General features: G+C 38.4%; 2 protein-coding genes across 5 annotated transcripts; one reads left to right on the top strand and one right to left on the bottom strand.

Annotated features, from left to right (window-relative positions):
* Positions 1-137: 137 nt before the first annotated feature.
* LOC135110692 (brefeldin A-inhibited guanine nucleotide-exchange protein 1-like) lies at positions 138-21393 on the bottom strand. Of its 4 annotated transcripts, none has more exons than XM_064023309.1 (32): positions 21186-21393; positions 16573-16704; positions 15744-15925; positions 15427-15573; positions 15104-15283; positions 13308-14251; positions 12780-13014; positions 12414-12583; positions 12065-12243; positions 11354-11543; positions 10932-11085; positions 10621-10778; positions 9882-9972; positions 9582-9732; positions 9148-9299; positions 8713-8841; positions 8350-8479; positions 7958-8122; positions 7467-7735; positions 7133-7308; positions 6739-6911; positions 6149-6309; positions 5833-5985; positions 5572-5679; positions 5206-5238; positions 4283-4418; positions 3906-4087; positions 3486-3620; positions 3104-3272; positions 2538-2674; positions 2005-2139; positions 138-1657 (listed from the first exon to the last, which is right to left on the bottom strand). In XM_064023309.1, exons 2-32 carry the CDS (start codon positions 16691-16693, stop codon positions 1445-1447), a joined length of 5658 nt encoding a protein of 1885 aa, XP_063879379.1. In that variant the 5' UTR covers positions 16694-16704; positions 21186-21393; the 3' UTR covers positions 138-1444. The 4 variants fall into 4 exon arrangements, with proteins under 4 accessions (XP_063879379.1, XP_063879380.1, XP_063879381.1 ...); XM_064023310.1 differs by having other exon boundaries at positions 2538-2656; XM_064023311.1 differs by lacking the exon at positions 5206-5238.
* An 830-nt stretch (positions 21394-22223) lies between these two features.
* Positions 22224-27240, top strand: LOC135110695 (transmembrane protein 50A-like). The gene is made up of 4 exons (XM_064023322.1): positions 22224-22477; positions 25333-25445; positions 25642-25802; positions 26095-27240. The coding sequence occupies exons 1-4, from the start codon at positions 22370-22372 to the stop codon at positions 26199-26201; spliced, it is 489 nt and encodes a 162-aa protein (XP_063879392.1). The 5' UTR covers positions 22224-22369; the 3' UTR covers positions 26202-27240.
* Positions 27241-27942: the final 702 nt, after the last annotated feature.

The raw sequence follows: 27942 nt of genomic DNA, 5'->3' as shown, positions 1-27942 counted from the left end.
TTAAATTTCCGGCAGTGCTATCTGATCATCCATGATGGAGCAAGTGGACTTCATTAATTCAAATATATATGTTTTTGTTTGTTGATCAGAGAGAGAGGAGAGGAGAGGAGAGGAGAGGAGAGAGAGAGAGAGAGAGAGAGAGAGAGAGAGAGAGAGAGAGAGAGAGAGAGAGAGAGAGAGAGAGAGAGAGAGAGAGAGAGAGAGAGAGAGAGAGAGAGAGAGAGAGAGAGAGAATGAGGAATAAAATTCTCATCCAATGGCCATTTACCAGATTTCATATATCCAAAATGCAAGTTCCAGTTCCTTGGTGAAAATTTTCTTTACTTCATAAGACACGTAAATAACAAATAATTCTGAAGAAAAGCATTTACATTTACTTCATGCAAAATTTTGCTACATCAGCATGTTTTCTCATGAAGCAACTACCTTGCACCAAGCCTTCCTGACTGCACCACTCCAGCTGACTCAGCCAGCACATGGGAATGACAGTTCACCTTCAGCTGTTTTCCATACAATCAAACCAAAATGACAACATGGCATACTTTCAGCTTTAACTTTTGTTATTTATGAAATTCTAAGTCTGCCACATTTTGATCAAATACAATGTAACATGTAATTTCTGGCTTTTCAGCTCAAGAAAACTGAAATATTTATGCAAAAGTAAAAACCCAATGGTGGGTGCAGTATGAGGAGCAGTACCTCACCACCTGCTCCCTGCTCAGACCCCACCACCACATCCACTACTTGACCTCTACTTGACCTCCACCCTTCATGACAAGGGTCACTTCCTACCTAATATCCCAAAATCCTTGAGGGCCATTCCAAAATAAATAATTTATAGAGTACAAGATATATTAATAATGAGAGAAAAAAGCACCAGAGAAGTGATCACCTTTGAGGAATATAAGACAAAGCATGGCCATAATATATTTCTAAAATACTTTTGAATACAAAAATAATACTTAAACAAATAGTGTCTTTAAAACTTTTTACATGAATACACTAAATAAAATCCTCAAAATCTAGATAATTCCTACTATTGAAATGCTGAAAACAAAGTCTAAACATGTTTAAATTTTTTACAGCAACTATTTTGGTGTATAAATACATTACCTTTATATGTTGTACAACTTGCATAAGCATACAGCAATCCTCTTTCCTTTACTGCAGAGGATATAGATTCAGAATGAGGGAATAGAGCTGCATAATGACCACTTTAATCCCAAGGCTGAATAATTATGCACCTCATCTCCCAAAATATATGATAAAATCACATACTAATAAATTTTTATAAAATTTTTAGCTACTATATGCTATTCATTCCCACTTAAGGGAGCCTTACTGTCTCCAGTATCACAAATCCTTAAGGTTTTCACTTTGTTTTTTCTCTGTTACCTGACTCAAACACATCCTGGCACATGTAAGAGGAGCAGCCCTTCCTTATCTAGGGCTCACTGGGTAACCTTTCTCGTGACTGGGATGTGGAGTTGAGGGAGGAGGTTGAGGTGATGTGGTGACGTACACTTGGGTGGGTGATATTGAATACTATACCGATGCGCAGGAAAAATCTACGCAGCACAGCCCTCAATTCAGGCTTGAGATTGAAGCATGTGATTTCACACAAGAATGGGTAATAGTTTGAGGCATGGGCAGCAAACTGTGGACAGAAAGGCATGATGAGAGAATGAACTTTGTGTTATAATGCTGCATTTAATGTGTCACTAGAGTAACAAGCATGAAATCCATCCTTGATCAGATGTCAGGTTTATCCTATTATAAGGCAAGTATTCACTTCATAGCCTACATGCTTAACCTGAATATTCATTTCTCTCATACAAGTGCACTATAAAGAGGGCAGGAGTCATCCCATGCAAGAATATTAACACAAAATTAAATAATTTTCTTGGAAATTTTTTTAAACAATCAGAGGGTATACAGATTCCTTAAAAACTCAGTGGCACATCTCAGTACTACATAAAATGTCAAAATAAATGTGTAACTCACCTGCTCATTGGACATCTTATGGATATTGGTGAGGAAGAGAAGGATGAGGTTTGTCCACGCCTCTCGGTGAGTCTCGGGTAAGGAAAGGAAGTACTCCAAACCTGACCGACAAACAGAGATCAGGCGTTCCTGAACCTAAAGATAGAGATTAAGATAACCATCATTACTGCTGCTCTTGTTTCATAATCAAAAGAATATTATTTGCATCTGTACAATGTGTAAGGCCATAATCAATACCAAGATAATAGTGCAGCATACCGGAGTTTCATAAAAAGTGTGTTGAGTAATGGTGGTAAATCAAACAGCTTCACAAAGAATGGTGATGCACTACAAGGGAAAGTGGGTTTAGTTCCAAGAGGACAGCAAGTAGTAACCCACAGAAAGGAAAATTATATCAGATAATTGGAGTAAAAGTCAACATCCAATTTCTGTCATTTATGGAAAACTGTTAGTCATTTTGTCCCTTGTAACAAACTGCACCAGTTGCATTCTGCAAGGGATGTAGTGGCAAGTTATTCTACTGATGTACTAACCTGTGGCCATTCTTCTTCTCTGGACGGATCAGCCAACATTCGGAAGAGTATCCTCAGGGCACAGGCCAATGACTGAGTCTCCTGCTTCAGCAAGTTGGGCTTTACACTTCCCTTGAAGCCTGAAGTGGGGAAAATGTCTACAAAAATTTATAGGCAATATCTTAACTGACCTGTCTGCCAAAGAAAACATAATAAAGGGCAACTCAATACTTCTCTAATGCTTCACAACATGGTATGATCCCATGAAAATCATAAACTATTACGGATAATTAAAAAATAAGGAAAATGAAATAGTCTGCCACTCTACAAAGATAATTCAATACTCTTCTGAGTAAAGATTGCAAATTAAAAATATTTTTTATATAATTATAGTAAACAAGCCATGACACTTCTGAGTAATAAAGTTCAAAGGTACCTGAAAATTTTAAAGCAAAAAGACAAAATAGAACCTTAAGATCTTGAAGGGCTGAACTAATGATTCCTGAAGTTTTCCTACATGAAAAAAATAAATAAATAAATAAAAAAAATATAAAAAAATAAATAAAAAAATTACGGCCAATTCCTACCTGCTTTCCAAAGGAGATTTCTTTGTTCGTGGTTTGAATTGAATGTTTTGGCAAATGTGTGTGAAGCCATGAGGCAGTCCAGGAGGGTGAAGAGCTGCATGGCGGTGAGGTGACGGTACATGCCCTGGTCTTCTCGCTGCTCCCTCACCATCTCCACTGCATCTCCAGCCTGTGCACAAATGGACATTACACTCTCTATCTGAAGCTCTACTGAATGTAACCATGAGCAGTGACTGTTGGTTTTGGTATTATAAATTGATCAGGGCATGTCAGTTCTGCTGTGTGTAATTAAGCAATATTAGGTAATAATCTGTTTTGTATTATAAGTTGCCTTTGTATAAAATAGATATTATAATGAATGATCCCTATGAAATTGATTTACCTGGGCAAGAGCTAAATTTTCTTGATCCTCCTTTTTGCTGGTGGCTGGAAAGAAAACAATATTGTCGATGCACTGGATCAGCTCAAGCTGCACCACACACCGGATCAGAAGGCCGGAAAATGCTCCTCCACCAACCTGAATCAGAGGAAAAATGCAGCTGTTTTATTAATTTCCTTTTGCGCCTCTATATGAAGTTTCATATGAACATCTAAAATAATATAATTTTACATTATCTTTGCCAACTAATTTTTAAGATGACACATTAATTTCTTTCACAATATTTACTCAAACTAAATTATGTCATTCATTCCTTGGTTATCATGAACAGATAATTTTGATTTAAGAATGTGATGAATACAACCACTTCCCACCATCCATCTCCTATACCTCCATTTCAGCAGACTCCATAGGTGAACTCACATTGTGTGCAGAGGCAGGTTCAGATGGCCTCCAGGTCAGCAGCGCTTGAGGCAGTGTGGAGTTGAAGATGTCCAAGAGGCACTGACAGGTCTTGTCCCAAGTCTGTGGGTCAAGCTTGGGTCCGTTGCTGATCACAAAATTCTCAAGACAGTTTGTACCAGAACGAGCTAACTGTTCATTATCTGTGGGTTGTTACAGTAAAATAATTAAATTTATTAGTCATGTATTATAGTAACTGGATTGCTATATACTGCAATACAAGGGCTAACTATGATCCCCCCCTCTGATACCTGATGGTTATACTAGAGAAGCATTATGCAAACTACTGTCATAGTATTTGTAACTTGGCTATGATAACTTTGTTCACTGTAACCCACCTTGCTGCACACACCAGTGGAGCTGAGTGTAGAGGTCCTGCAGGAGGATTGGACTCAACACATCAAAGTACTGAGTGAAGACATCCACAATGGCATACAGAGCATGGTTGCAAGTTGTTGTCATCCACTCATTCTTCTGCAAATGTTGTCAACAGGATACATTAAACTGCAGCTAATACTGGAAATTCCATTCATATATCTATCTCTCTGCACCTATGATATTTAATTATTTGTGGGAACCACCTTCAAAGACGGTTCTCAAGGAGTGAGGTACTGAAAATCTGTATATACAGAGAGACAAATATATAAATTCATGATGGTTGCACTCCCAAATTACACTACATACATTTAAAGATGTATACCTGCAGTTTTTTTTTCCTAGTGCATAGCAAAACACACAATACATTTGCCCTTTTTTCAAATAATTAAAAAAAATCACAACAAACAAAAATGTAATGATAAAATAAGTTTCCTTGGCAAGTAATACTTACAAGATTCCAAAACTTATACACATCAAATGAAACTGTTATCAGAAGCTGGAATATACATTTCATTGAATTCCAAAACAGTTCAAGTCAACACTGTGCCACACTAAAGCACCTCTGTTAGTACTGCCACACCTCTTCTTTCTCGTCACCAAAGTAATGCAACACACAGTCCCTTCATGCATTACAATGGACATACACCTTCTGCAGTTCTCTAAGCTTGAATCTGGTAAGCTTAACTTTAACTAAAACATGGAAAAGCTTTTTTATCTTGCTTCCATCACAAGAGAAACACACCATCATCCCCACCACCACCTTCACCACCACCACTGGATTAGTCAGTGCAGAACATATTAATAAGTACACAGTATAGTAAGCAGCAAGGAGTGTTATGAGACATGCAAAGTCAAAGTGTCTCAACACACTGAGAACACAAACCTCAGCTTGCCTCTCGTTTAACTCCACTGCACTCTGTGGCAAAAAGAAAGTACCAAATAAACAAATTTAACAAAATGTTCATGTTGCTGGCATGTAGATCTGTCAGGAGTTGAGGCACAAAACATAAGAACCAAGTTACGGCAATAAAACAAGTGCATAATGTGGTACACAACAGAAAAAAATATTGTACATTTTGTTATCATGTTGCCAATCTGTATGCTTTCTAGCAGGTCATTTACAGTTTTAAGATAATTAGACAACAAAAGGAAAGCTTGTACTCCTACTGTATTTTGCTAGCTCAAAATTATGCACTGTTATAGTAGGATAAAAATACTGAAAGAAGACCTATGATGAGAGTCAACCTACCTCTGTCTGCTGCTCTGGAAGTTTCATATTATCAAATATTCTGAACAGTATCTTAAAGAGATCTTTCCACCAGTGTGGTGAAAAGGAACCACCATAGTTCTTCACCACCTGCAAAAATCAACAGGTGTTAAGTATAAACAACATTACACATGCACTAAAAATTGACTCATATATAACAATAGCCATAATGTTCCACTTTTTGTTATCTATCATTATTTCTAAAGTTACTGGTTTTCTCTACTTGAGTTTACCAGACATTACCTCAAACAGGACTGTGAGTGCACGAGTGCGCACATCCAGCTTGCAGCGAGTAATGATGCAGGACAGCTCAAAAAGAATGGGGAACCAGCCTCTCACCCACACTCGGTCATCAGCACACACTGTCACATCTTCCAGGTTGTGCTCTCGGAACATCTGGGAACAGTCAAGAAGAAAATGTCACCAATATAGCAAGCAACCTTATATTTTGTGTTGACAGACATTTTAAAGTATATTATCACGTAGTTTATAAAGACTAAGTAAGTAGTATATGAAATAATACACTTCATTCTAAACATAAATGAATACAAATAGTTACCTGTGGCTTCTCATCCACATATTTAGCACAGTCTCTGATGAGTGATATTGCCTCCATGCTAGTGTCAGGAAAGCCAGCATTGCAAGCAAATTCACTCAGGCACTTAACAGAATCTTGGAATGAGTCAATTACAGTGACAAAGTGTTTCTTGTATATTTGTGCTGTAAGGGGAAACAGGAAAGAATTTTAGGAAATAATATCTTGAGGTAAGAAAAGTGAGAAGCAAAAAAATGATTTCTCTAACATCTTGACTGCCATCTCAAAGAGAGAGAGAGAGAGAGAGAGAGAGAGAGAGAGAGAGAGAGAGAGAGAGAGAGAGAGAGAGAGAGAGAGAGAGAGAGAGAGAGAGAGAGAGAGAGAGAGAGAGAGAGAGAGAGAGAGAGAGAGAGAGAGAGAGAGAGAGAGAGAGAGAGAGAGAGAGAGAGAGCCCATAGGCAATGCAGTGCAGAGAAACAAAGTGTTTCATCCCATGTTTTATCACCTCCAAATTTGCACTCACTTCTCTTATTCATATAAAACATTTCAACCAATAGTATTAAAACCAATATCCCATTAACTCCTTAACAATACAATTATATGACAGAACTCACAAATAATCTCTTTGGTGGTTTCGAAGGCCATCTCCACTATGTTCTGGTCGTTGTCTGATGCAGCAAGATGGAAGACACTGAATATATTTTTCCAGCCAGATTTGATGTTCTTTGCCTGTGAGGTGACGATCTGGGTGATACAGCGCACCACCATGTCCTTTATCACAGGCGACCTGGAGGCATATTTGATGGGAGCTACAACACACATCCAGAAAGGGTTGCTCATACCTCAGGATATGTGCCAATGTTATGTGCTCTGAACAAATTCTTTATGGTTCAGCTTTTCACTCCATATATACATAATAAAACAAGATGTGACACTTGAAAATAATGAATAAAAGGGAAAAAATTCAGTAACTGTCAACAGCTCATCAATATAAAAAATAATACTCACCTATTCTTCTTCAGTATATGTTCAAATGGACGCAGGAATTCTTTCTGGAAACGGAAGTTAGAAAACTCTCCCTTCTCAATGAACTTTGTGGACAGCTGTCGGAGGGAATCAACGGCAAACACTGCTGTATCCTTATTTTGGTTGCATCCCACCTTGTTGAAGTATTCACCCAGGACCTGAAACAATCCAATACTTCTTTAATCGCCATGGTGACCATAACAAGTGATTACCTGAACATGAGCTAGGGGTAATTCAGATGATATTCTATTCATGATGTTGCAATGGAGTCAGCTGCTTTTTAGTTGTTAATGAAGAAATGAGTAGTTTTACCCACCTCCCACATCCTTGACCACTCCAGCCTGATGCGGCCCATGTTGTAGTAACAGATCTCCACAACCTTTTGCAGAGAGAACATGCGTGGGGTGGGTGCAGATAGCTCCTCTAAAGACACCTGACACAGTGCCATCACAAAGTGAATTACTGCATGTCCATCCAGCATGGGAGAACAGTTGAAGATCCTGTCCACTGCCACAACTACACTCTGTGATGATGTTTCTCCCATACTCTCCTTGATGTTGGCTAGTTTCTTCTGCTCACTGGTGACTGATACAAACAAAATTTGGGTGGTCACTTTCTCTGAAGGCCATCCATTAACATTTCCATATTGTTACTTCTAAATGTTCCTTCAGTAGAAATCTAAAGTCAGGAAATTAAATGACAACATTACCATAATTTATCTTTAGTATAAGTTATTTCTCACATGCAAAACTGATATTGACAACTCATCCTTCTACACCAATATCATGATCACAAGAGGTCACTTACATATTTCTGGGAAGGATACTTCTAAGAAGTTAGCAGGTTCATGAGGTATCTTAAGGCCAGAGTCTTTGATGTATTGTGACTTGACTCCAGTTCCAATCAGCTGTGCCAGTTCCAGCTGACTGATGCACTTCAGGATATCAAGCCATGATTTCCCGAGATAATTTCCTGAAAAGTAATAATACATATGATATCATTCATTCACAGTTCATACATTGATTTTTCCTTTAACAAATCTGTTTTTTCCCATTAATATACAAGTCAAGAAAGAACCAAAAACAATGCAGACCACACACAGAGAAAGTCAACATATATTAGCACTCAACACACAGGTAAGAATTTGTCTGATAACTATGACATTTTTCAGGAGAGCAGCCAAGGATCATGCTTCATACCATCAGTGTGAGCAACAGTGATGAGGGTTTTGATACAATCCACATTCTTGGCCTTCAGTTCTGAGATTGGGGTGGTGGCATTGAGGAGAGTGAAGCGGGCCAGGCACTGCACAAAGGCATCTCTTGCTATCTACAGTGAGAAGACAAGACTCCGGATCAAACGTAGATCAAATTATATTAAAAGAAAACCATTAAAACTTGTTTCCTATGACACAAGTTAAAAAAATAAATAAATAAAATAAAATATCTCATATTCTCATTCTTTATAGTTTAGGTTTAATCCTCAGTCAGCATTGTGTAAGATAAGCAACAGCTGAACCTCCAATACACAACCGCACTAACAGAAACCATTCTCTCACTTACAGACATATCAAATATACAGGTGATCCTGATGGCACAGCGAATGCCATCCAGACACAGGGAGGCCTCCACATTGTCTTCAGTTTTTTGTAAGGTCTCTGAAAATGCTGCAATGAAGGATGGCCACGTTTTCTGGAATAAAAGACTTAGGATGCAAAACAGGAGGCAACAGTCTTTGCAGAGGATGGAAACAGCATCATTCTAGTAAAATTTAGGATACTCTTGGGAAACAAACATTATGAATTTCAATCCTCTGTTTGCTATGGACTCTCCTCTAGTGCAAGTTCAGTGTAAAATTTTGAAAGACACCATTAAAAGCAAAAGAAGTGATCAAGAAACAAAATTTTCCAAGTGTCTGTATCTTTATTCTTGTCCAATGAAAATAATCTAGGTCAACTCAAATACTTAGCATCAGTCAGACAATTAAAAGCTCTCTACCTTGAACATAGGGCACACGTGCTCCACTTGAGTGGCAAAGATAAAGGGAGCACTGGTCTGGGATGCTGCCTCCATCAGGGACTTGGCTGTTAAGGAGATAGTCTCCATTTCCATGTTGAAGGTTGATCGGCGCTTCTTCTCATTTACAACGGCTGAGGAAGGCAAGTGGGGTGCAGTAACTGATAAGAAATAATATAACTGGTTCACTGCATAAAGGACTTCTGCATTTCTGGACCCTCATCAATAAGGGAGAGTAAGAGAACAGAACACTACTGGGTCATCAGCTCTGCAAAGCACATAAAACTTGAGAAAACACATGGAGAGCCTATGTCAGCTATCTCTTTTGACACACTGTTAGGGATACAAGCAAAATATTGTATAGATGCAAGTTACATCAGGATAATCAAACATAGCAGTAAGATGCAAAACATTACCTTGCTTTCCTAATTTTGTAGAGGTTGGCTTCATCTTTAGCTCCTTCCCAGCAATTTCATCATAGATTGCTGAGAGATATTCCTCAGGCAGATCTTTGGTGTCATTGATCCCGCGGTTCATTTTGATGTACTGCTCCTTGGTGATCTTTTTCTGCAATACATTCCTCCATCACATGTCTTGATAGCAAATCAATGACATGAAAACTGAGCTGTCCACTACATCAATTGTTCCACACTATTACAAACAATATTCTGAGTTTTAGCAATAATTTCTCAATATGCAAGCCACAATTAACTCACTTTGATGCTAACGTTGTGAAGGTCAGTGGTAAGCATGATGATGGAGAATGCCAACAAATAGGCACCATCGGCAGAGGTGAACATTCCTTGGCTGCAAGGAACACAATGCATAACACAATGAAACTCATGCAAATGTGACATATGATGGATATCAGTGATTTCTAATAAGATCTGTTGGCTCTTATGAGGCTGCTTGAGATAAGCTTCATAATCTAGACAAAGTATGAGATGTAAGATAATAAAGGCACTACTCTCTGTGCTAATGGTAATGATGTCAATTTGGTATCTGTTCTTAATTGTGGAAGTGGGAATCCATTGCTCTAAATGTACATCTTAAGGGAAAGCTATAGTGCCGTTGATACAAAAGAGACATGTCAGAGTTGCAAATTCCACTTTCTTTTCTTTACAATAAGCACAAGAAATTTTGAAGCTAATCTTGCATCAACCCCCCCCCCAAAAAAAAACATAATGTGTGGGATGAATGGTTGTGTAGAGTGTAAATTTTAATGGTAACCAAAAGGGGGAGAATCTACTTCTAAGGGCGAGCTAATATTCAAAATTCAAAGCTCTATGTTCCTTTTTAATTTTGGAGAAACCATTTGATCTACCAAGATTTGTGTGTGTGTGTGTGTGTGTGTGTGTGTGTGTGTGTGTGTGTGTGTGTGTGTGTGTGTGTGTGTGTGTGTGTGTGTGTGTGTGTGTGATTGTGTGTGTGTCATTCCTTGTGCTGGTAACTTACTTCATGTTACATTCGGTGTATCTTGAGGCAAACTTTTCAATGAGACGATCAATTTTCTGTGCTTCTCCCGGCAACCGAAATCCTTCAACAAATGTCCTCAAAGCAGGCAACAATTCTTGATTACTGAAGTCCATCTCATCAATGTATGCACACATACACTGAAGCACAATTACATAAAATGAAAACAATGTCAAACTGAAAATGCAGAATACTCTTCTTAAGTAACTAAATAATTTCCAAGCATAGCTATGAATGTTTTTCTAAGTCATCCCCAACACTGAACATTCTTATTCTACACAATACAAACTCACCTCTTTATTGGCAGGATCCCCAAGGTATTCACCAATCCTGCTTTTATCTAGTCTATCATCATCATGGAAGAATACTGCCACATCATGGGGATTAGGCCCCACCAGGCCCTCAGACTGCAAGAAGGCCAAACCTCGCTCTGGCTTTTCACTGAACCTAAACAGAAAAGGTAATGTTAGGTGCAAGGGAATAAAATTCTTACTCAGTATTGAAAACTGCATCAGTAAAAAGTTGATAGAATCTTGTATGAAAAAACTTTATGAAACTTTATAAAATCTTATGAAATGTGGAAAGCTCAGCTTTCCACAACACAATGACTAAGTATGGAGATGATGATATCACAATTGCCTGTGAGTGAGACATCATTCCTGCCTGCATTAATTGTAGCTTCAAGGATCACAATAAGTATAAGAAGTTGGCTTACATTTTAATGCCTTCCTCCAAGAGTTCCTTCCTGTGCTTAAGGGACTGGAACTGTTCTGGCTTGTCTACACCAATGGGTGCGAGGGTGGATGTGGAGTTGATGGAGTTCTGAGAGCCGTGTCGAGCCAGTGATGAACGCTCCACTGTGCTATTTGTCTCTGGCTCATCCACATCCTTCTTCTTCTCTTGGTCTAACAATATAAATATCATCAAATTACAAATTGACAAAAAATTAATTTTGAAGACTTTGATATAATCACAATAAAGAAATTACCAACACATTATAAGATACAAGTTATGACATCTAAATACCTTAGCATTTTAAATTCAAGTATGAATCATGGTATTCATTAATTCACTTATCCATAGTAACCCTATAAAGCAGTGAGTCATGACTATCGAGAATATCCTATATTACTTCAATGATGGTAGGTAGGGTAAGGAACAGTCTTATTATGAAGGGGCAGAGGCAACCAATGTATGCTGTCAGGCCTTGCTGTGGAAGACTGTGGTCAGCTGTGCTATGCCTAAGCTCCGTAAGACCATCACTTTCCACCAAGGGCTGACAAAGCTAAGAGTGTGAATGACGTGTGTACGAGTGTGTAGTGCTTTGCCTGGGCCACCCAAAGTGGAAATGTTGGCCTGGTATATAGAAAGATAGATAAATTACAATGATCTAAAAATTTCACAGCAAACTACATAGAATACTGACTGAGGTTGGAGAGAGTATTTGGGCTGACATACAGATCCTTGGACCACTCCACCATACATCTGAGGATGGACACCAAACACTCAAGCCCCTTGGTCTTCATGGGCTGTTCCTGGCCTGGTGTTGCCCCAAACTCCCCAGGCTGGCCCCCTCGTGCTATCTTGCTCAAGTCATTCACTAGCCTGGAGAGAACATCAGACTGAACACTTTTGCAGGTTCTTATTCACTTCTCTAAGTTTGAAAAAACATTTTGTATGCATGAATAATTAAATATTTTAACTGTATGGGCATTTTTCAATACAAGTAGATTTCTTCACACTGGTGGACAACAGTACAAACAGTAACTGGGTACCTTTCAAAGACATTTGAGGCATTGAGGTCACAGTCATAGTTGACATAGATGTCCACCACAGACTGGGCATCAGCACAGATTTTAGTGAGTGCCATAATCACCATCCATTTGTGTTGCAAACTTGAGCTGCCGGCCTCCAGGATGTTCAGGAATATTTCCTTGAAGCAAACCTGCAATCAGAATAAATCAACATAAATAAATATAAGAACATTCAAGACATGGAAATTTTGGAACATGTGTCTCCATGGAATGAACAACTGCAATTCCTCTTAATTACTCTAATAAAACAAATGAATAGATATAAATAAACAATTGTTCTTCCCAGTCTCCATGTCTACAAATCAAAAGCAGAAAGTTCATTTTTACCTCAATCTGAACCTTGAGATGAGCCTTGAATTTAGAGAGGAGAGCAACAAAGATGGCGAGGGAGAGATGGAACACTTCAGGGATGGGGGAGACGCCATTCTTGCTGAGTGCCACACACAGGTACTGCTTGATGGCAGTGATGAAGGTGTCGTTGGAACGGAACACCTGGCCTGCATTCTGCACGATGGACAGCAACATCTCCAAGGACAAAATCTTGGATCGTAATTCATGGGACCTGCACAAACACACATTGTATGTATATTTCATAAAATATTAGGAGAGAAATTAAGCAATGAAAATAAACATCAACATGTGCTCAAATAGACTGTCTTTTCCCTTCTCTTGCCTTGTAAAAATACACATGTGCATAAGAAAAGAAGATATTGAGATAAAACAAGAAAAGGTACAATTCCTTGGACTTCTTGTCTTCTGGGAAGTAAAATATGTTATTGTTACTAAATAAATACCCTAAATAAAAACATGATGAATTACAAGTAAAGAATAAAATATGTGGCTTACAATACTTACTTTGGGTCTGGGGACTCTGGCAGAGGCTTCATGGAAAGCTTACACAGCGAACGGAAAACCAAGAATGCATCTTTTTGAAGTGTGTGAGACAACTTGGCTGTCATGGCCGCATCACCTTCTGTCATCATGTTTATGCTTTCCTGGGAGGGTACTCTGGTGATAGAGGTGGGAGTGAGAGGAGGATTGGAAGCTACAGAATCACTGCGGTGGTCTGAGGCAGGGAGTGGAGGTGGCAGTGAGGAGTCCTCCTGGGTTGTGTCTGCAGGCTGAGACATCATACTGGCAGCATCTTGAGGGGCAGTGCTAGCAGCATCTTGTGGGACAGAACTGATGGCATCCTGAGAAGGTTCAGGAGGGGAGGTGGGAGACAAGGCCTCTATAATGTCTGTGGTGCCTTCAGCATTTCCATTGGAAGTGGACCTGGCAGCAGCAGCAGTAGCGGGGGCAACAATGGTGTCTTCTGTGGACACTACTGTCACTGCCTGGTTTACTATGTCCTCCACCAGCTCAGAGGCAATCTGATAGGATGTGGGGGTATCTGGAGGCATAATTACTGCTGAACCATTGGGTACTGGTGGTCCCTCCTCTACGGCTCCTGTATCTGAATTTTTTAGGGTATCACTCTCAGTGGTGGTGGTGGTGATAGTGGTGGTGGGAGCAGTATCAGGAGGCAGGCCTTCTGGGAGGGGGGGCGGCTGCTGCCATGGTGGTGGGATGTTTTCCTGGACTGGAATCTCCTGAGAATCCTCCACCTCGGAACCATTTTCCTGAGGACCATTCTCCTGGGGACCATTCTCCTGGGGCACCAGCTGATTACTGCTGCTGTTATTGCTGCTGCTGGTGGCATTATTAATGTTGTTGTTGGTGGTGGTGGTGGAGGTGGTTGTGGTGCTGGATGAGGAAGCTGTGCTGTTGCTGTGCTCCCTTTCACCACCATCCTCAAGCTGCCAGTGGAGCAACACATCACACACAAAGCTCAAGGAATAAACTCTCCTATTCTTTGCCCTTTATAACTGGACAAATATTAAGATAGTATCAAAATATCAAGATAATTCCTTGGGAGAGAACTAAAATAATAGAGAAAGGCATATAAAAAAATATTAGGACATCTGAAAGGTACAGTGTTTATGCAGGGTTACATATAAGTCAAAACATTTGAACAACAAGACAGAATGTCACATTACTTAAAAGGTAAGGGGAGGACAGAAGTGACATGACCAGGGCACATAAGGATAGGACACTTATCCTTCAATTTTTGACAACTGCTTTGGACCCTTTTATGGGACTGGCATTTCAGTGGGCATTTTTTCTCTTGTATTTTTGTTGCCTTGGCCAGTGTCCCTCCTACATAAGAAAAAAAATAAATAAATAAAAAATAAATAAATAAAATAAAAATAAATAAATAAATAAATAAATAAATAAATAAATAAATAAATAAATATATATATATATATATATATATATATATATATATATATATATATATATATATATATATATATATATATATATATATATATATATATATATATATATATATATATATATATATATATATATATATATATATATATATATATATATATATATATATATATATATATATATATATATATATATATATATATATAGGGAAGCAAAAGCAAATTAATGCTATGGTGTCCCTCATAAGTGTGCCAAGGATTACTTTTATCAGAAAAGACAGACAGATGAAAAGGTATGCACACAGACAAAGAGAGGGATAAGCAAATAACAAGAAAGAACACCTTGAAGAACAGGTAAGAGAGACAACTCACAGTGTGGTTCTCCATGCGTGTGAAGATAATGTTAATCATCTGGGTGAGGGCAGCCTTGGCAGTGACCTGGTTGTTCATGTCCCGGGAGGCAAGGAAGATGTTGTAGCAGGTCCGCACTGCCAGCAGCACAGTGCCCTCATGGACGCTGACATACTGGGAGGTGATGACTGTCAGCAGTGCCTGCAACACATATCACAAAAAAGTTAAGCCACACAGCTAGTTTTATTCAATACTCACCAATTAACTACAGTGAACATGTATGGGGACACTTGTGAAAGAATGGTTAAATATGAATTCTGCATTGTCTACAGAAGAGCCAGTACCTTGATGATTTGTATCTCCACATCCTTGTCAGTGGAGGGTCCATTAAAACAGTTACAGATGGTCTCCACTATGTGATCGATGAGGCGGCGACTCGGGTTGTTGGCATCAGCTGTGTTCCCAGTGAGGTGACCGTAAGCAATGAGTTTCTGCCACCACAAAAAATAAAAGATATCAATACAATAACAAATGAAAAAAAATCCCAAACAGCAGAACGCATTACCAACAAACAAGCCGTTTCCCCTAAAGTTTCATCACAACAAAATACACCAGACAACCAGATGCAATTCTGGATCAACAAAAAATCCACATGTCTGACCTGGATGCAGTCAAGTGCAGTGACCACAATCCTGGGTGACTTTGACCGACAGGCAAGCTCGAAAGGCAAGAAGTGTCCCTCCACGTCACTGTGCTGGGCATCCCCCTTAGGAACAGGCAGTGCTGCTGACACACCCCCATTGGAACTCTTCTCATCCTCTTGAAGTTCAGCACGGATTTCATCTGGGGGTTAAGAAGCAATATAAAAACAATGGATACTATGAGTATTAAAAAACCTGTTTCCTTCTTCTGCAATGCCTCTGCCCTAAGGAGCATCATAGAAGCAACAAGGAACTTACCCAAGTGTATGTGTAAGATGAATAGGCCATGAGATGCTGCTACCAAGGACAGAGAATAAACTCTTGGCAGGACACTCACAATAACATGAGTCCAGCAAGTTACTAGTCAAACCAAGACAAGCACCAAGGACTGGGTTATTTTTGGTTAACCTTGACTGTCCTGTCATTATACTTGTACTTCAAATGTGATACATAAAGTTTTGCTGATCACCTGGCCACACCTGCCTTCTTTTCTCAAATTGCTTCATATCAATCTTTGCACATCTTACTTCCAATCAATCATATTATACTAGCCCTTACATCAATTTCATAAAGGAAAAGGAAAGAAAAAAATCATTACAAAACAAAAATTATCTTAGAAAATTTATATTTGGTATATGAATTACATTCAATCTGTATTTTCATTTGTAATACTGAACTCTCAATTTTGGTCTCTTTATCTACAACCATTCTCAGGTTTAACAGGGGTGAGGACAGAGGAAAAGCATGGCAGAGAGAGGGCAAAGAAAGAAAAGATGGGGGAACACCCACCTAAGGCCTGCTCCACTGCCCTCTTCAGCTGGGAGTGATGGGACCTCCTGATCTCCTTTTCTGCATAGATTTTTTCCAAGGCCCGCAGCATAAACATTCTTGCGAAGGGTGATGATGTCATTCTAATACATCCTGAAATGATACACATACAAATAAACTCAGTAAGCATCAAGTCAACACAGAAATTTAAGAAAAAAGAAGGGGAAAGAAAAGAGTAAGTTCTAAGAAACAGCAAAACTTCATTAGCATACATTATAATCCTATCAACTGAACCATAAATATTTGAAGACCTCATATAGCCAAATTACCACAACTATATTCAATATATTAAAACACTGAAAGTAGATAAAATATGCTCTCATTGTTAACCTAACCAGGTTTTTTCATCTTTACACTTCTAAACCAGCAACTACTAACCTGACCCATTAAAAATTCCTTTGCTCAGATACACAGAGAAAATTTAAGGAAGTAAAACCCAGCTATCCACATTTCTCATTAACCTGAACTGTTCTCCTTCCATGACAATCTGTTAAATAGAGTTTTACTGAGCTCTTATCATTAAACTTTACCCACATCCCTCCATCTAGTATCAATATAGCTCAAGTCTTCCAGTTCTCCAAGCATAAGAATCCAGGTCCAAGCAAATCAGCCACCCACAGCCCCCCTCTGCCTCAACCACCTTCCTGTCAGGAAAGCAGGTAGTTGAGAGGCTTCCACAGCCTGGCTGCCACCCACTAACATACTTTGGTTTCTTGATCCCACTTTACAAATATGTTTCCCTTCTTTCACACATGTAGACAGAGTAAGACAGAAGGTTTCAAGGTAATGCAGGAATGAACCATGATGTTGTTCCCATTCCTTCATTAAGAGCTAAGTCCATAATAAATTCGAATTCCATGATTGATGAAGGTGTTAAGTCATAAGAAGGAGAAAAGCATGCAAAAGAAGTCTGTAAAATTAATGTCACCTATGAACAAGGCAAAAAACATATAGCAAGGAACAGTCATTGGTCTCTACTTAATTGCAACTTGCTTTATTTTAAAGATTATTATTATTTACAGAATGAGATTTGGCCTAGTTGTGATGCCTCTCCATAGTCACCCCATGAAAAGAACTGAACTCAATCAAAGAGCAGTGTATTTATCATTCATCACACACACACGCACACACACACACACACACACCTAACAGTCCATAGAGGTAATGTTAGTCAATCAGGTTTATTACACAGTCTGCATCGTGCACTCAAACATGTAGCTTGCCAAGACTCAAAAGTGACTCAGCACCATGGTAGTGAAGTGCAGGCATACAATTCGCATCTCAGAGAATCAGTGGGTTTTATTCATCACAATTCTATGGTGAAGGACTTATCTTTAGGTTTCAGCTACATAGTACAGAATTCACAGGTCAGCATGAAGAGGAGCAGCTCAATTGGAAGAAATGTGTGGCTTGAAAAATCAATATTAGTATTCAGTCTGTTTCTATTTGATGACTGGTGGAAAAATATAATACAATGGAAGAACGGTGGGTAGGAGAGGTCAACACTTACAATGAAATAGGAGTTTGGAATACTTGTGAGAGAGAGAGAGAGAGAGAGAGAGAGAGAGAGAGAGAGAGAGAGAGAGAGAGAGAGAGAGAGAGAGAGAGAGAGAGAGAGAGAGAGAGAGAGAGAGAGAGAGAGAGAGAGAGAGAGAGAGAGAGAGAGAGAGAGAGAGAGAGAGAGGAGGGGGGATGCAGAGATGCAAATGAGAGGGATGAAAAGCGCAAGAGTAAAGAGTGAGGAGCGTGGACAGGAGCAAATGACCCATCCACTGTAGCCACCTCTTTGACAGTCCCAGGCAACAAACATTAGAGTAGACTGAACTAGATTAGATAAGATGAGATCAGATTAGATTAGATTTAAGATGCAGAAAATGGAGATGAAGATAAAGTGGAATGTCATAAAAAATGAAGGTAAAAGTGATGCAATTAATATTATGAATGGGCTGACAATGTGGCATGTATGAAACACATTGACGATTCAGTTGCAGATGAGGCCCTGATGATAAATGATGTAAGTAGTCACATTAAATCACAGGAAGAATATAAACCAAGAGAACACAAACCAGAATAGGGACAGGAGCTTGGACTGGAATCAACATAACCCAGAGATGTAGAGCATTCTTAGAAATATAACATTCTTCTTGAATGAAGCCACAGGAAAACAAGGGATTATTTCACAATGATATTGTGACTATTACAGGACTGAAAGAAAAAGAGAAAGAACAGGTAAGAAAACAAACAAGAAAAAAAGAAGAAGAAAAAAAAAAGAGAATCAAAGAGGAGTGATGAAGAGCATGTGTAAGCTGAGTAAATTTAATTATCTAAGAGTATTGGAGAATGGATTATCAGTCGAAAATAAAGTGTAAGAGTGACAAAAAACAGTAAAGGTAAGGCTAAGCAATACTGATAACAAGAAAGGATCAGGAACCTACACTGAGGTTTGGATAAATTCTTCGTAGTGACATACATACATACATTTACTGTAAAAGAGAAAAAAACAGAGGTGGCTGAGTGCACTTCTAAAAGACAAAAATATCAACCAGCTTTAGAGGAAAATCCCACCAGGTATAATCAGGTGAGACTACAGGTAAGACCCATTCTGTCTGTTAACTATGTCCCAATGCAGGATTTCCCCACACAACACCATAGCTTCCTGATTCCCTCAGTGCAAGATAAACAGCATAAACTCTCCAGAACATGACCCTCATTGAGGAATGTGATGAACAGTACTGAGGAGCGATGACATAAAAGAAGAATTGTGAAAAACCATATTTATGTTTGATAATATGGTACACTAATTCATTCCCTCTCCCTAACCAAGATACATTCCATCAATATTGTCATCTTTGGTGTTCTGAAAGACTGGTTCAACATTTACTTCAGACACAAAATAAAAGGTTAATAAGAAGCATAATAAATCTGAAGGCTACAAAATAACAAGTACGTAATAAGTAGCAATGCAAAATTAAAAGAGGTATTGATGTAGATTTTCAATAGTGCATATTACAAAAGGTTGACTTGAAAGTGTTTGTTTTGCACTATGAAAAGATCAGGAATCTACCATGTGGTTCAGGAAATCTTCATATAAATACATATCTATTACAGAGGAGAGAGTTGATCGAGTTTTCCTCTCCAAGTTGACATGTCAGGAACCAGACTTCAAAAGGATACCCAACCAACTTTCAAAGTTACCATGTAAACACAAAAGATGACATGAATGAAACAATGAATGATACCGTCAATGTTACTTAAGACACTGAAGAATGTGGAGGCATGACTGAATTACAAGAGGAATCAAGAACAAAGAAACACTACAAAAACCTACAAAACTATAAGCCTAAAATGAACCTCACAAAAAAAAATTCCCTGACTTTTTATGAGAACACAGTCTTCTGCCACCAGTGTGAAGTGTGTGAGGTGCCACAGTGACAAGTGTGCAAGAAGGCCAGAAGCTTAGGACAGGGGATCAAGATGGCCATACCCACCATTAGGTTAGGTAAGGTCAGGAAGGTCATTAGGTTAGTGTTGGTTAAATTTGGTTTATTAACACCTAACAGTTCTGCAGCATGAGGCCAATGGAAGACTCCCTGCCAAGGGATCAAAGTCCTTGGCTGTGAAGTGACATGTGTTGTTGTGTGTGTGTGTCACATGTAAGGATGAAAACAATTTATCTGGTTGATTTTATCATCTTTTGTATTAATTTGTGACTTGTATTTATTGCAAATCATCAGTGTTTGAGTGGGATGGGAAAGGATAAAAAATACTAACTTGTGATGGAGGCAGTTGGCAGATTAATTCAAACACACCAAAATTTGCCAAGATTTGTTTTTCCTGCCATTGTGAGCCATGTAGGCTACTTTTTTTGTTACTATTAACTGATATATCCTTACATGCAGCACCTCAGCACATTCGATAAAAAGTTTCCTGATATAAGAAAATTCATGATGATTTTGCTTGATTAACACTTTAATTATGAAACCCTGTCATCTCAATCCTCTTGTTATTCTGTTAGGCAGTGCATATGTAAGGGCTCGGTGTGCTTGTGGGTGTTTGCTGCCCTCTCACCTCTTAGTTTTCCCCTCACCCTGCACGCCTTATGCCAGCAGGGGCAGCAGCCAGGCGGGCAAACACGCTAGGTAACTCACAAACCAACTTGCCAACTAAAGAAAGTCTGGAATCATAAGTCACTTAAGGCCCTACTAGGCAAAGCAAATAATTAGGGCACCTGTTTGACAATTAGTGGTTATTTGTCACGCATGCACAGGTGTTTGTGCCCAGGTGGAGTGAAGGGGGCAGGCTGGCAAGGTGGTGTGTGCGTCAATGTTTTTCTGGCGTGTTATAGGGTAGTGTGTTTACAGGCAGGATGGAGGGAGTTCCCAGTCAGGTGACCGGCGCGCCACACATACGGCACGCCCAACACCCCAACCATACTGACCCAGGAGTGCTGCACTGAGGGCCTGCCGCCGTGATATATGATACAAAACACGGCAGAGTGGATACACACACCTTCCCTAATTGTTTATGGGCCTGTACCTGGCCAGCACCTGTCAAAGTGTCACACTGGAACTCACCTCTTGTGTTGCTTCCCGCGGGCCGCCCTGTGACCCAAACGCAAACCTGATATTCTCGATTTGAGCTTCGATAAATAAATACAAACTAAACCACCACAAAAATAACTTTTAACAGGATGATGACGTGTCAACAAACTTAAAACAGCTGATCCTCCCTCAACCACGCCGCCATCTTGAGGTCGCTTCGTCTCGATGTCGCACCACCACACAGAGCACGAGCCAGCTCAAGGGGGGACCATGCTATTTTGCATTAATTTATGGGGTATTTAAATTGTGAAAGTTTTGGAAGTAGCTGATAAAGACTTAGACCAGCAATACGCTCTATATGTCATCTGCTGCTCAGCTGAGTTCAGTGCACTTCTTATTGACTGGAAAGTTCATGCATAAAGCATCTTTTCTTCGCTATCTTTATTACAGTAATAGAAACATCACTATGATATGTAAGCAAATGACCACTTATAAGAAATAGCAAAGAAAATTAACTTTCAATAGAAGTTAAATATACAGTTATGGCAAGCTTAGGGAAGAATCAGCCTCCATACATGATAAGTTATTCTGTCAGTAATACCGAAAACTTACCTAAATAACTTATGCTAAGGATAACACAAATGGTCAATATAAGTTATATTCCAACAAGTAATTATGTACTATTCATAGATCACTGAGACATTCACCGCGAGAGAGAACCACAGTGCAAATTTAGCCTGGTAACAAGTAGAACAAGCATTATGAATAAAGAGAAAAGTCAGAGTTAGCATTTACTGCATCTATATGTATTGGCCATGAAAGGTGTAAATAAGTAAGCCACGAATAATAAAGCCGAAAATAATAGAAATTCCACTGTGCATCCTGTCAGTCGCAAAACAATCACCGCAGAACCTGCAAAGGAGAGACGGAGAGAGAAAAAAAATAACGTATTTAACCAGAAAGGACAATAAATGCAATTAACAAAATAAAAATAATCACAACGTTATCATAGAGACATTACACCAGGGTCTGAGTTATACAAGGAGTAGTACAAAGGGAGCCGAATATTAGCCAATAGGACAGAGGTCAGCCGAGGAACAAGACACCGAAATCTTCAGAAGAACCCAGTATTAGCTGTCAGGTGGTGGTGCGTCACGTCCTCCGCGATAAGATTACACTTGGTTCTTCGTATATAAGCCAGTGAGAAAGCCAGGAAAATGCCAGGGTGCTGCGTAGCCATCACAGAAAACATGCCGCCTATATGTGAGAACTGGGACGCGGGGGAGAGACGCAACTTCCTGGCCTCCGTGGTGTCTGGAAGTCTGGTGGGTGCTGCCTCTGGGTGTCTGGCCTTCACTGGGAGGGTTCAGAGAACTTTATTTAGTAGTTATAAGGTGTTTTTGATCTCTGTCGCCTTGTGTTTGGCCTTGGCAGTTTTTTTTTATTTAATTTTTATTTTTATTTTATAATTTTTATTTGTTTGTTTTATATAATTTTTGTAAGTTTTTCATGTTTTGTTATAGGGAACCAGGATTTAGTTTTAAGTACAGGGTGTTTTTCCAGTACTGTTGATGGTGTTCAGTCGTACAAGGAGGGTTTCTAGGAGATTCACTTATTTGTATATGGGTCATGTTAAGGATGTTCTAGTCATGCGGTGTTTGTCTTTGTGCCTTGCTGCAGTTCTTGGCTTGGGATGTACGAGTGAGGGGAATGTTTTTTTTTTTTTTTTCTCTCCATTTTCTTGCTATTCTGATTTACCACTGTGTGTCATAATGTTAATACACTTTTTTACTTTTGATTTTCTCATAATGGCTGTTGGTGCTGTCTGCTTCAAAGTATCAAGTTCATGTAGCTTAAGTTAGAATTTCACAGCAGCTGAAAATTCAATTAATGTTCAGTGTAGATCAAGAAATTAGAGGAGCACTGGTCAGCATGGGATGAGGAGATGCAGCTGCTGAGATGAGGAACTGAAATACATATTGTTGCCTTGATTGGGTGACATGAATGATTACAACTTGTGGCAATGTAGATAAGTCCTCATTTTGTGCTGGTACTAGGGGTTGAGATGCTTAGCTTGCTGGATGACAAAAAAAAATTGTTAACAAATCTGAGCATCAGTAAACAAATCTTCGTCTACAGAGTTGGTACTTTGGATATTTCATTTAGTAAACCAAATACTGATTGGTTAACATTAGAGTATATTCATGACTCCTAAACATAAAATTGAAGCTCATAATATGAAGTAAAAGATTAATAGTGGGCTCTTGATTTTTCATATTCAAAAATGAAAAAAATCTAAACTAGACTTGCACTTTAATGATAGACTAAACTTACATCCCATTAAATCAGACTTACCACCTACATACCAACAATGAAATGTGCACCAATAAGCAAGACTGACTTCACAATAAATCAAAGTTAGATACCAAACCAGACTTGGGCATTAATAAACCACACTAATACACCAATAAATTAACCAATAAGTTGGATTTACATATCAACATGCCAGATTGATATGCCAGTAAACCAGTCTTATGTACAGGTTGACCATCCTTCAGCATCCTTGGTTCTATAGCAATCTCTAATGAATTTTCCAGATTAACTGAAGACATTTCTAATATACCTCCTGATGAATGTAAAAAATAGTACTTATATAGTGTTTCTGGTGTGCCAAAGAATGTTTTCAAATAAAATCAAACTGCTGCTGCCTGTACAAAATGTAAATCAAACACAAATATCATGAAACAGGAAACAAGCCTGACAAATTTGTGGACATATTCTGCTGCTCCTTCCCATTTTACCAATCGTTTTTCTCCACAAATCTTTTATGCACTGAATTGCCTTGGTGCTTCTGGAATCATAATATAATACCATTAATGTCCTAAACCAAACTCTCTATGAAATACCTAGACTTTTTCCACCATCACTGTACCAGATATGTTCGCACCATCAATCCTTTGCTTTTGAAACTACTGCATTATTGTTCAATCATGATTCAATACTCTTTCCATTTTTTTTTTCCTTCATGTACACCAGTTTCTTTGAATCACTGTCAGCAAAGAACTGCTTTAACTTTGCTCGTTGCTTATTTGTGTTATACACAGCTGGTGATCCTGTGCCATAGTCTTCAATCCAGTGACAAACAGAAACACCACAGTCCAGCTTTTGCAACACTTCCACTTCTCCTTTACTATTATTGTGTTATGTTTGCATTTTTGCAAGTCTCTACTTCCTTCTTCTTTTAAGTCATAGCTAGTGTGAAATAAGTAAAAAAAATAAATAAATAAAAATAAATAAAATAAAATAAAATAAATAAATAGATAAATAATAATAATAATAATAATAATAATAATAAGAGGAAAAAAAAATTCTGCTCATCACCAGTTACATACACAGACACACACACACACACTTACACACACACACAATGCAGGGCTTCTTGAATGGACTGAAGGTGTGATGCAGAATCACTCACTGTCAGAATTGTTTCTGGGTTTACTTGCTTCATTTCTATCTCATGTGAGTTACATAGACAGAGCAATAGTAATTTGTCAATATAACTTATATATGTATATTGATAATACATAAAATCTTTTTTAAAACACAGGAATAAGACTTACATTTGCACGTAGAGTATGTTTTGGTGCTCTTATCATCCATTGCTCCTGTTTTCTTGCTCCATTTCTGTCCTAACATATTCCACAGCCAACAGACCAATTGTAATTCACCGGTATAACTCTGTACAGATGTAGATAATTTCTAACATGTAAAATTCTTGACAGATGTTTTGATGTCTTCCTCAGTGATATCATGTTATGAGTGATAGCAGCATCTGTGGCTACATGCAGTAAGATAATCACACAGCCACAGTATGTTTAAAAGACAGAAAATGTACCCAGCTGAAAATATGCTGGATTAAATGATGGCAGACTATTGATGGTCAACCGGTACTAATAAACCGCACTTGTGTACCAATAGATATTAGACTTTTATACCAATAAACACACTGACCAACTGAACTTGCATCAACCAGATATATGTACTGACTGATAAACCGGATTTTCATAGCAATTAATGCAACTTATATCTTGAATATGCTCTGCCCTGTGCCATGAATTTCAATTTGTTTGGCATCGAGTTGACTTGGTAAAGTTCTTCTAATATGTCTCACTCCCAACAGTTTGCTCTGGGGTGGTGGTGTGTCATTGATGCTGCTGCTCAGTACCCAAAGAATGAAGACTTCAACCATGCCTACCATGTGTGTGGAGTTATTGCCACCCTGGCCATGCTCATGTGAGTTACTGTTCATACACAACCATTTTCAAAATTTTCATGTTCATGAAATGTATTCATTTATACACATCAAATCTCTGCTATTAACTATCATCTTACTGTACATACTTTTAAAAATTCCTATTTCTGACTTTGGTAATGTACACATTAGTCTGCTTACCAAGAGCTCAGATGATGATGACATTGCTGCACACAGGGTGAACACAGTGAGCAATGGACAAGTGCGTGGGGACATGTACACTGACGGCTGTATTGGGCCTTACGGGGCACGGATCTGGCTCTTCCTTGGCCTCATGCTCAGCTTTGGCTCCCTCATTGGTGCCTGCTGGATACTGTTTGGAGGCTATGTCATCCCAGGTAAGTCTGTTTTCTAGTCTTATTATATTTAAAGTACTAGATGTTTAAAGTACATAACAATGGTATTTGATCACATTTAATGCTGACCATTTTCAAGTGAATCATCAAACTCTTATTTTTTTATTTATTTATTTATTTTTTTATTTATGGCCAAAGGTAACAAAATTTATTAAAAAGAGGCCCACTGAGGTGCAGAGATATTAGTTAAGTGAAGACATCCAGCTACAAATTAGTGAGCATGAAAATTGGAACCACTATAATATTTTCTTTACAAAGTAACTTTGTGTTGCAGGTGTTAAGATTCAGTGGCCTGGAGTTGCCATCTTCCTGCAGAACATGTTCATTTTCTTCAGCTCCATCATATACAAGATTGGCCGGTCTGAGGAGAACTGGCAATGAAGTGTCTCTTTCACTGTCACAAGTTGACTCAGTGTTGTGTATTCCTTAGTCATAGGAATTTTTTTTATCAGCATTTACTTGTAGGGTGCAGTAATGGTTTCTACATAGGCTTTCAATGTAGTGTTATTTACCAATATAGTTATGATCCCCACAGATTTTTTTATGGCTTATTGATTGGCATCTAGGGTTGCAATAGTGTAAATATTACCCAGTCCAAAATTATTGCCTAGTCAGAATAATTTCCTATGTAGTTTTGTACAATCCTCTTCTCAGGCTGTCATCATAATGAGCATGAGCCTCCTCCTCTTTGTGAAACAGGGACTTAGAATGTGTCTGTATTTTCTGTTTGTTGCTAAAGGTCACTCAGAGAACAACAGCCGTGCTGCAGGAATATTTTGTTCCTGAACTATTTGATTACCATAGAACATACCTGGCCTCAAAAGTTCTTTTATCTTTCCTTTAATTTCTTTTCAGCATGCATCCAGGGAAAGACAAGTTATGTACAAAAATTGTTGAATTCTCTGCTGTATTAAACATCAATTTAAATGGGATGTGATATACAAGACACTGGAGTCAGCTTGTATCAACACTCAGCTATCAACATCTTCACTCCTGCACCAAGCAGTTTAAACTTAGTTGTTCTATTCTTACTTTAGTCCTGTCGCCCAAAAATTCTTTAAAGTGCTGCCAAAATATAGCAATTACTTGTGAAAAATAGAAAATAACACTTTCTGGGTTCCAAGGGACACTGATTTGCTAGGTACACTTGATACTTTACCCTGCTGGAATGCTAACCAGTGATGTTGACATGTTATGGTATGGTATGAAGGCAGATAATGAATGGAAGAAATTTCTATCAGGATTCCATTTTTATAATCAAGGAAAGAACTTCATAGCAATTTGTCTGTTGTAATTTACCTATTTGTGATACTTATATAATTTATTGTATCAACTATTATGTTATGTTGTAGGTGCATAGTTGTATATTTTTCATACCATTTTAAAAACTAAACTTTCCATTAACATAATAATAATATGACTCCTTTTGTCTTATTTGACCTTGTTCATTGTCAGTAGAGGGCATGACCCATCACCATGAAGCCAGTGTAGGTATGCAAGTATGAGGCCTTAATTAATATTTCTATCACATACTGCTTTAGCAGATGGTCACTCCAGCAATTTCTACAATGGCATTTAATACATATTGCATCAATCTACCCTCATTAACATTTAATACTCATCAAGCAATTTTAATAGTATGACGAGCAGCACTGATCTTCATTTTCTACCTGGGCCTCAATAACCTAATGTGTAGTAGTGGTAGAGCTGAACAAGTTATATTGCTTGGCCCCTGAAACACCAACACCTTCACCTGGTTGTAGCATTTGCATAGGCAGATTCAGATGATACCAATAATGATTGTGGTGCATGCAAGAGGAAGAATCCAGTGAAATTAATAGAGAGAGAGAGAGAGAGAGAGAGAAACTGGAACATGCCAGCACAAGACTATTCTGCCATGGCTATCCCTTGTGAGCAAGTGGTGAATATATATTAACCAAACTTTGAAAATTTAATTATGTACTGTTGAAACAAAAATCTATTCCAAGATGAAAAATGAACCTTAGTATTTAGTCTTGCAAAAGTAAAGTAAATACCATGGAGTAATAACTAAAAATGGCTGCTTCAGTGCTGTTAAATATATTATTATGAATGCTATAATGAGTCAGAAAACCTACCACAG

The sequence above is a fragment of the Scylla paramamosain genome, chromosome 20 (assembly GCF_035594125.1).
Source record: "Scylla paramamosain isolate STU-SP2022 chromosome 20, ASM3559412v1, whole genome shotgun sequence".
Classification (NCBI taxonomy): domain Eukaryota; kingdom Metazoa; phylum Arthropoda; class Malacostraca; order Decapoda; family Portunidae; genus Scylla; species Scylla paramamosain.
Note: the sequence above shows the minus strand (reverse complement) of the source record. Positions and strands in the feature narration are given on the sequence as shown.